Here is a 10,084-nt window from a genome sequence, read left to right as displayed (position 1 = left end):
GAATGATTTCAGATTGATGATATCCTTTACTAGGTCTGTAGAGCATTATAAAAATATTATGAACATTCTATCATAAATTCTCTAAATGGGCGACTTGCCTTAGTTAACTAGAATTTAACTTAATCACATGTGGTCAACTTAAAAAAGTTCCACCATAATTTAAAAGTACCTTTGGATCTTAGAAATTTGTTACTCACATACTTAAACAAAAAATTTTTAGTTTAATAAGATCAGTCAACTAACAGAATACTTCCCCCTACTTTGAGATCAGTAAATGGACATTTCATGTGAGTTTATATTTTACTATGACTTGCTGTAAGAGCCTTCACTTCATTAACAATTTGACACACTGGATATTTAAAAGTAGGTTGGTTTGTTTTCAATGTTGCAGAATGCAATCTTAGGATGCAATTCCCATTTTTATTTATTTATTTATTTATTTTTAAAGATTTGATTTATTTATTTGACAGAGAGAGACACAGCGAGAGAGGGAACACAAGCAGGGGGAGTGGGAGAGGGAGAAGCAGGTTTCCCGCAGAGCAAGGAGCCTGACGCGGGACTCCATCCCAGGACCCTGGGACCATGACCTGAGCCAAAGGCAGACGCTTAACCAACTGAGCCACCCAGGTGCCCCACAATTCCCATTTTTAAAATACGTTTAAGAAATGTAACTCTTCTAAGGAGATGACAAAGACAACAAGAACCGACAAGAGTAACTCATTCTAAGGAGGATTTTTATATCAGCAGTATATAATCAGGTCACTGGTACTACTGTTTATCCCTGTACACATATGTAAAGTCTAGTCATAATTGTTTACTCAGAGACTTGATAAAAACAAAGAATGTTGGCTCAAAGAAAAGAATTTAAAACAAGAAGCGGCATTTGCAAAGGACAGTCCAATCCATACCAATCTCTGCGGAAGGCAAAATCCAATAACCGTTTACAGATATTCTGATGGTTGGAATTATCCTCCTGCTTTTTCTCCTCGCACTTCTATCTCTCATGGTGCTGGAGGCCATTATCTTGCTAGCTGGCTACACCAGTGTCTCTTTTACAGGTAAATTTGTAATTGTTTTAATATTGCTTAACTTCTTTGAATGAACTCTGCAGGAACACTGACACTGTTTTTGTGGCACGCACACCTGACAAGTCATTTCTCACTTTTGAGATTGCCAGGGGGTATAGAGTCAATATGAATCATAGGAGAAGAGTTCTTTCACTCAGCTCACCATCATCCTGTGCATTTCTGCATCTATTTAAAAACTAACTTGTGACCCCTAGTAATATTCCACCCTCAGTCACGCACATAAATTTCCTTTAAGACTGTTACACTCACTAGTGTTAGTCTCACTCAGAGGTGATTTTGACTTGTTAGAGTGGACAGATTATGGGACTCCCAGAAACATCAGATCAGTTTTAAGTCAGTATGGCCTAAATGGAGTAAATGTGTGTTTGCGACTGTGTGCACCTTGAGCACATCGATTTTAAAATTAATTATAAGTTATTTGATGACATCTGGTACAGACTTTCTTGGAGAGCTTTTCTGCGGTAAGTTCAAGAAAAATTGCTTGAGAAATGCTTGGGAGATGACTATCCTTTTATATTTGTCATTAAAGTCCTGGCAGTAGCTTTGGACCACTTAGACAAATGACAACAAATAAAGTTACTCTGCAGTGATTTCCTCATATACTTACTCTTATTAAGTTATATTTTGTTTTTCTAACTTTAGATATAACTGGCAAAGCATGATTGTTAGGATGTCAGATTAATTTTCTAGAAAAATTCATGGCAACGTGTATTGATTTGTTTTAATAATGACATGAAATTACCCCCAAGCAGCCCTCAGAGTAGTTTGAGGTAATAAAGATCTTGATAAGCTATGTTTCTACATGTATCTGAATGTATATGTGTATATAAATAAATTTGTATTAAAAATGTGGAAATATCATGGTTTAAAAATATGTAAAATGGGATCTAACCGTATATTTATAATAAACCTTTTAATGCTATTATAATGTAAATTTCATTTCCTACCAGAGGAATCCATAATGACACACCAACTTATTCAAGTTTTGAACTTTTTACTATCAGAGTTATTCTATCTGTAAAATTATGTCTATTTTTTCTTCCATAATTGGAGCATTATGAATATACAATATGCTAAGATTTTCTAATGTACAAAATTAGCGTTGTCTACTTAAGGTATTAAAAAGTACATTGGGGAGGGTAAGTACTATGGTGAGCGCTGTGAACTGTGTAAGACTGATGAATCACAGACCTATACCCCTGAAACAAATAATACATTATATGTTAATTAAAAAATTTTTTAAAAAATACAATAATATATTTTTCTCCAATGTTATTTTACATATTCCCAGAAAAAACTAAAGGGATGAAACAGAAGTAAGACAGATTCTTAATATTTGTTAAATGAGAGTGATTGTCACTTGATATTCCAGTTTGGAAATTTTATTTTATTTTATTTTTAAGATTTTATTTATTTATTTGAGAGAGAGAGTGTGTACACAGGAGCAGGGGACTTGGGGAGGGGTAGCAAGGGGGGCAGAGGGAGAGGGAGAAGCAGACTCCCTGCTGAGCAGGAGCCCAACCCTGGGCTTGATCCCAGGACCCCTAGATCATGACCTGACCTGAAGGCAGACACTCAACTGACTGAGCCACCCAGGAACCCTTCTAGTTTGGAAATTTTAAAACAACACTCAATTAAAAAAATTAATAGTAGAAACCCAATAGCTTTATATAATAATTTTTAACTCAAGATTTTAAAAAACCTTTATATTTATGAGTCTTATAATACCCTTGAGAATTCTATAGACATAGATATTACCAACTACCCTTAGGTATGAAAGATTAAAATGATTTGTTCAATGACCCAACATTAAGGAGGAAGCTGAAACTAACAACCCAATTTCTTTTTCTTTTCCTAACAAATACTTTACCTGATTGATTGAGCTATTTTTTTAAAGTAGCATTTCTGAAGGACCCTTATTTTCCTGATTAGTAATAGTGCTTTTGCTGATTTGCTTTTAAAAAGCAGATGTCTTCTACCTTCTATATTTTGTTTCTGTTTAACGTTTGGAGATCTATTTGTTTTGAATTCAGTTTTGAAGTTTTCCAAGAAAACTTACGTCTTATGATTTATAGTCCTTTATTCTATATCTATGACAAAGTATTAAAAGGCTATTATGATATCAATATTAATAGCAATGTGTTGATAGAAACGAATATAATATAGAATACCTAAATAAGGAAATTATATTTTTATTTAATAAAAGTTTAAGAGAAATTAACAAATTAACCATTTATAAAACCAAAAACTATATTTTCAACTTCCAAATAGATTATAAGAATATGTCCAATATTTGAGATTTCACTTACTGTGAAAGATACATGGGATGAACTTGAATTACTTGATCTCTGAAGATTCTAAGCTTTCTCTGATTTTCAAACCTAATATTTGGAAGTAAAATAGTAATTCATTTGAGTCAACACTGAGGGTCAAAACATAACCCACTTTCTCTTGAATCAAAAGATGTTTACAATAGTATGTTTTCTGTAGCAAAGCCTTTTGTGGTTGTCGCTAATTACGTTTTTCACTTCAAAGTCTTTAAAAGGAATATAGGTACAAATAGACTTAATAAATATTTATTAGGTGAAAGAATTCAGGAAAGTCTCTGGGTTTGGAAAAATGTGTATATATAAAATACCAGTAACTTCTTCATTATGGATTTTTAACTTCAGCTGAATACAGAGCATCCTGTCTTCCTATATTACTGAATCAAGTCTTGAAATTATATACACCAAGCAAATGATGCCATAGGGAATATATAGCATTAACATTTTAATTAAAATACAAAGTGATAATCCACATGATGCTGTAGCTAAGCATTTGATGATCCCCAATTATATTAGTAGTAACATTTTCATTTGCTAACTAAATAACTGGGTAATTAAAAACATGTAATTAAAGCAAAGTCATATCCTAACTTATGAAGTCAATGAAAACAAAAGAGCATAGTAAAACCTTACTGAAAAATAATTACTATACCATTATAATGAGATACATTTTTACCAATATATCTTACAAGGAAAATAAAAGTCAAACTTTGCCCAATGCTGCCTTTTTAAGATACGCTAGAAGATCAGGTGATAAAGTAAGTCCTGAATCATAAACACAATACAGAATGATTTTATCCCCATGAGTTTTTTGCCAGTCCAAAGTTATTGTGAATGGCAAAGGGTGAAAGATAACATTGGAAGACAGTAAAGAATCACTATATGAACTTTTAAAGATTAAGGCCAGACTCTTACTTTGTTACTCAGTAACAATTAATTACAGGGCACAGGTATATTTTTTGCTACCTGCATGTTACCACATTTCTCACCAGATGAAAGTGGGCAGAATCTTTTAGATGTAGTCCAACTGGAGCCCAATATGAAGGGTGGTGTAGATCAAGATACCACTGTTCTTGAAAGAGGAAAAGGCCTGAATGTACATAAGCAATCATGAAGAAAGGAGTCCAAGAGGAGCCTTTATGTCAGAGTTCAAGGACAATAAGAATCATATTTTGCTTGGTGAACTTGATTGACAAGAAGAAGGCCACTCAGCCAAAAAAAAAAAAAAAAAAGCAAAAAACCCAAAACCCCAAAACCACCACATGACCCGATCATACTGATGAACACAGGGACTTTTCAGTCATCTCTTTAAAAATGAATTCTTCCTTATATTTATTTATGAAACACTATGAATGTATCAGCAATACTTTTCCTCTTTCTTTGTTGCTGACACAAATTAACTCTCCAGTCTACCAACAGAGCTTGAAATGTCACAGTCCCTTTTAGAGTGACACAGACCTCTTCCTCCTTCTGGTAAAGTCCTCTACATGAATGAAGTTGGAGAGAGCCTTAGCGAGGTGACTATCTGATGTCTCCGTGCTGCTCCCAAAGTCATAGTTCTTGATGCAAGGGCACAAGCAGTGCACGATGGCCCGGCGGATGTAGCTGTCAAAGATATAGTAGATGAAAGGGTTGACGCAGCTGTTGGCAAATGCCAAAGGCCCACTCACCTCCATGCCCAGCTGGAGAAAAGCTGAGGAAAAGTAGACTTCTTGCTGCAGCCCAGAGACAATGGCCAGAAGCTTGAAAGTATTGAAGGGCAGCCAGGAGAAGACAAAGGCTGCCACGACAATCAAGATGATCTTTATGGATTTCCTCAGCTTTCTGTTATGTTTTCCCGACTGTTGGTAATGCGCACACAGCTTCCTTGTGATGCAACAGTAGCAGGTCACAATGCTCACCAAAGGGACAAAGAAGGTAAAAATTAAGGCCACCAGGGCCCAAGTCAGTTTCATTGACGTAGCCCTCTTCTCTGCACAGTATGGCTTATCATCAATCAGGGTGAGTTCCCTGGACAGAAGAGTAGGCAAACCCAAAAGGCAGGAGATAAACCAGATGCTGGCGCAGACTCCGTATGCACAGTCTCTCCTCCTGAATTTCCTGGATATGGCTGGACACACGATGGCCAGGTAGCGGTCAACACTCATGCAGGTGAGCAAGAAGACACTGCAGTGCATGTTGACTGAGATCATGTAGGAGCTGCCTTTGCACAGGAAGGAGCCTGTCCTCCACAGTCCTAAAGATGCTTCTTTATCCACCCAGAGAGGCAACGTGACAAGAAAAATAAAGTCAGACACGGCCAGGTTGATGATGAAGATGTCAATCAGTCTTCGGCTGCCCCGTTTGAAATGCAAGGCACTCATGAGGACGAGGTTCCCCAACACTCCAGTCAGGAACACAGCTGTGTAAAAGACCGGAAGGAAGACCGACGTATAAGGAACATGGGAGTGGGTGTCCTCAAGATCAGGATTTTTGCTGGTAGCATAGAAATAATCCAAATAAACTGAGGTTGCTTCTGGGTCCATTGCTAAGGATCCGCTGCCAAACCTGGTATTTCTTTATTTTTGTATAAATTTTCAAAATCACAAGGTGGCTTCTTTTATATAGTGGCTGCCTCTTCCCCACCACCCGCACTGCCCCACCCCTTAAAAGATCTTGGGACAAGCATAAAAACAGAGATTAAAAAAATGCAGTTTCTACCAGTCCTCAGAAAGGGTCTACAAGGAACACCACCCTGATTGGTGTTTGGTGGTTGTGGTTGTGGTTTTCTTTATTTGCATTTACCCTGGAGACTGGGGTGCTTTTTGACTTCTGTCTTGAAGATATTGTTTGTTTCTTTAAAACCAGAAATTAAAAAACACATCAACTTTTTCCCCTTACCTACTTTAAAGATATCCTTTGCTTTTCTGACACTGACAATCCTTTTGATCTAACTTTCTGTTACACATACAAGATATCACTTTCTTTTACAATCTTAAGGTGATGATGACAAGGTAGTCCTTTTATTTACATCGAAGTGAGGAAAATAGTCTTTCACTGCAGAAAGAGTGAATTAATAATTCCCCAAATCATACCAGTCCACATCTGCAGCAAACATAATGATTCCAATTAGGGTATGAGATTCTTTCCACATATTTGGCTCTCTCAGTTCATACATAATTAAGCCTGTTACATTCAGTAAGTTTTTAAAAATCCTCTAGAAACTGGGAACATGACTTGTGCTGTGTTTATTATTATGTGTAAAAATTTTCCACTGTCATTAGCACAGTACCTTGCAGATGGTAGGCACTTTGGAAATGCTAGTTTATTTGAATTAATTAGGAAAACTCTTGGTTTCGTGGTCCAGTATAATTAGCAAGTATGTATTCAATGGGGTTCAACTGTAGGCATTTTTGTTAGTTATGTAGCTTACAGGCACAGGTTTAAAAATTGCTATTTTTACGCTCTTATCTGCTATTGTAATTCAACCAATGAAGTTCCCTTTTGTTAGAGTTAAAATCCTCGATTTGGAGATTTGCTCCCTACTAATCTTCAAATAACTATCCTTCAGCAGACTCTAGGTCCCCTCTGATCTTCTCTTCTTCACACCTCGTAGCAGTGATTTTTTTTTAGCTTTTGAACTATGACTTTTTTTTTTTTTTAAGTAACTCCACACATCAGTGAGCTTCACTTTGGGGATTATTGACCTAGCAAGAGACAGACCCCTAGTAAGTGACATTATAATGGAGTTGCTGGTTCAGGCATGATAAAAGAAAGATTTGGGTTTCCTTCAAAACACTTGAGAAATAGGCTAACATCAGAAGGATCTTACCCTATTTTTCTCTCACCTATTCCTTTTTATATTAGGAAAACTATAATGAAATACAAATTCTGAAACCGACTCCATTTATTTCCATTTTTTTACTGGCCCACATAGCTCAAGGTTCTTTCCTTCTCTCTTTCCCTTCACCTCATTTCCTTGCCAAAGTTCCAGTTTTAGGTTGATATTACTATTGCATCAAAAAATATATGCCAGTGGATAAAAACACCATTGTTAAACATGTAAAGTCCTTTCTACTGAATTTTTATTTCTCCCATAATTAACATATTGAAAAGAGTGGTCTTGCTCTTTTTCCTGATGTGTTCTAATGTTACCGCAGTCTCAGGTGTGTGTGTCTAGGGCAGGGAAGGATGAGGGCTCCCTTGATCTGGGGCAGCCCCAGCAAGTGAGTTGGAATTTGATTTATGACTTGACTCCATCTCCTCTTGTGTCCCTGGCAGCTCTGTGTTGTTCATGGGGGGCGTATCCTTACTTAAGTATAGGCTGCAGATGAGAGAAACTAATTAATGCTTTGACAATTCTGGGAAATCTTTCCCACTGAGTAAGCCTTAAATATTTAATAGAATAATTCATTTTGTCAAATAGTTTGAAGTAGGACAGTATTTACTTGCTAAGGATTGATGGAGTAAACATAGAATATTGAAATACCGTATCTATATATGTCTCTCTATATAACTATTTTTCTTGTGTCTCAAGAATTCCACAGAAAAGTGTCATAAAATGGAAAAAAGTTCATGCTCATACTCTAGAGGAAAACGTCTGGCTTATATTTATTCTGCAGGCCTTAAATTTTCTTTCAGCATTCAGAAGTTGTTGGCTTGGTGTAAACTATCTCAAATAAATCTGACTTCCTCACTAAACTCTGAAGCAGCTGTAGACCAAGTGTTTTGCTTTATCATAATATAGGCACTTTGGAATATGATAGTGGTAGAATGTTGCAATGTGAGAATATCTACCATGTATCAAAACTACCCTGGGCTCCAAGTCAGAAAACAAATTGTTTTGAGGCAAAAAGGGAACAAATAGCATTAGTACTGGGCTTTTAATAACTCAGAGTGCAAAGCTATTATAAGACAGAACCCACAATAAAAGCCAACTAGATAAAGTAGGGGAAGTCATCATTCTAAATAAGCTTAGAGCGACGGTCATTTTTAGAACTTTGAATGCTTTTTGAAATAAAAATGAGGATTACAAGACCAAAACTCAGAAACAACACTGGATATCATAAGCCTCCGAAAAGGCAGAAAGAACAAAGTGATGACAAAAAAAAAAAAAAAAGAGTAAGATGTAAATATTAACAACTGAATGACAGCACACATATGCCCACTTTTAAGAATTGTTTTTCCAGAAAAAAAAGCTCAACTTTCCTTTATTTTATATACAGGTACATAGATATACTTTATATTCAACTTTATATGTTACGCTTTCCATCCCTGGCAGGGATAATTGCTTCCACATTTGTGTTCTCTAAGAACTTTTACAATACTGCTTATTAAGTTCTTATTACCTCATTTCACATGGCTAGTTGTTTTGGTGTCTGACCTCCTGAGCTAATCATGAGCAACTTGAAGGGAGAGACCATCCATTATCTCTTCATTGTCTCTAGCATAGGCGTTACCCAACTGAAATCTTTTTTGGACTCTCAAAGCCATTGTTTTGAACCGGTGGATGCCAGGTCACATTTCCCCACTAGAATCACCTGGGGTGACTCCCAAATTGTAGCTTTCTGAACCCTGTCTCAGATCTACTGAGTCAGAATCATTTGGAGTGTACTCCAAGACATTATATTTAACAAGCCTCCGAGGTGATTCTTACACACACTAAAGTTTAGAATCACTGTTCTAATTTGTATATCTTAACCAACTTTATATGTTATGCTTCATTATTATTTAGGCTTTTTTTCAAATCACCTCTAAACTTAAACTTCTGGTGGGGGGGATGGGGTAATTGGGTGATGGGCATTAAGGAGGGCACATGACGGGATGAGCATTGGTTGTTATATGCAACTGATGAATTACTGAACTCTACATCTGAAACTAATGATGTACTATATGTTGGCCAACTGAATTTAAATAAAAAAATAACTTGAACTTCTTAGCAATTTTCTAGCCTGGATCTCACAAAATTTTCAGAATTAATGTAGACTTCTGGGCCCTCCCTATTTTACATCTCATTTCCTGAGATATATGCAGAATTGGGTCAAATGTTGAAGACAGGGAAAGAGTAAGGTGTTGTTCACTGAGATACCTGCTCAAGTGAATATATTATCTGTCACACAGCCTTAGCTGTGACTTGCAGACAGTGCTTCACAGGTCGGCTAAGGCTTTTGTGTGAGTACAGCCACCCGTAACTGGCATTATTGCGTATTACATCTGCTCTTTCCCTGTCAATCACTCTGACCCCCATATTAGTTAGGGATTAAGCAGATTATATAGCAAATAGCACAGCAGAAAGAAATCTCTATGCATATGCTCTACTGAAATGTTCCTGAATAAGTGACAAAGACTATGAAGCAAAGTATTTGTTTTTCATTGATCTTATCGGTCGGTGATTATATATTCATTTGTTTGAAACATTCTCTTACTTGAGTATCATAAAGGGTATAATCATTTGAACAGGCCAGTTTAACAGATCTGTTTATATTCTAAGAGTCAGTGATTTTTTTTATTTGGACAGTTACTTGGTGAGGGTAGTGTAATGTAAAGTAATATATCATGTCAGACTAAGTGGCACGGATTTGCTGTTATCTGGGTCCTCCCCCCCTTCAATTATTAGATTATTTCCTTTGGTATCCCATATTGACATAAACAAAAGTGATGTTCCTATTTTAGGCACATGTACTTTAGGCT

At 36.3% G+C, this 10,084-nt stretch overlaps 1 protein-coding gene across 1 annotated transcript; it reads right to left on the bottom strand.

The window, feature by feature from the left end:
- Window positions 1-3,969: 3,969 nt before the first annotated feature.
- On the bottom strand, window positions 3,970-6,032 carry GPR15 (G protein-coupled receptor 15). Its single transcript, XM_036070309.2, has one exon. It carries the CDS (start codon window positions 5,938-5,940, stop codon window positions 4,858-4,860), a length of 1,083 nt encoding a protein of 360 aa, XP_035926202.1. The 5' UTR covers window positions 5,941-6,032; the 3' UTR covers window positions 3,970-4,857.
- Window positions 6,033-10,084: the final 4,052 nt, after the last annotated feature.

Source organism: Halichoerus grypus, chromosome 1, assembly GCF_964656455.1.
Source record: "Halichoerus grypus chromosome 1, mHalGry1.hap1.1, whole genome shotgun sequence".
NCBI lineage: Eukaryota > Metazoa > Chordata > Mammalia > Carnivora > Phocidae > Halichoerus > Halichoerus grypus.
The sequence above is the reverse complement of the archived record's forward strand: the minus strand, read 5'-3'. Positions and strand labels throughout refer to the sequence as shown.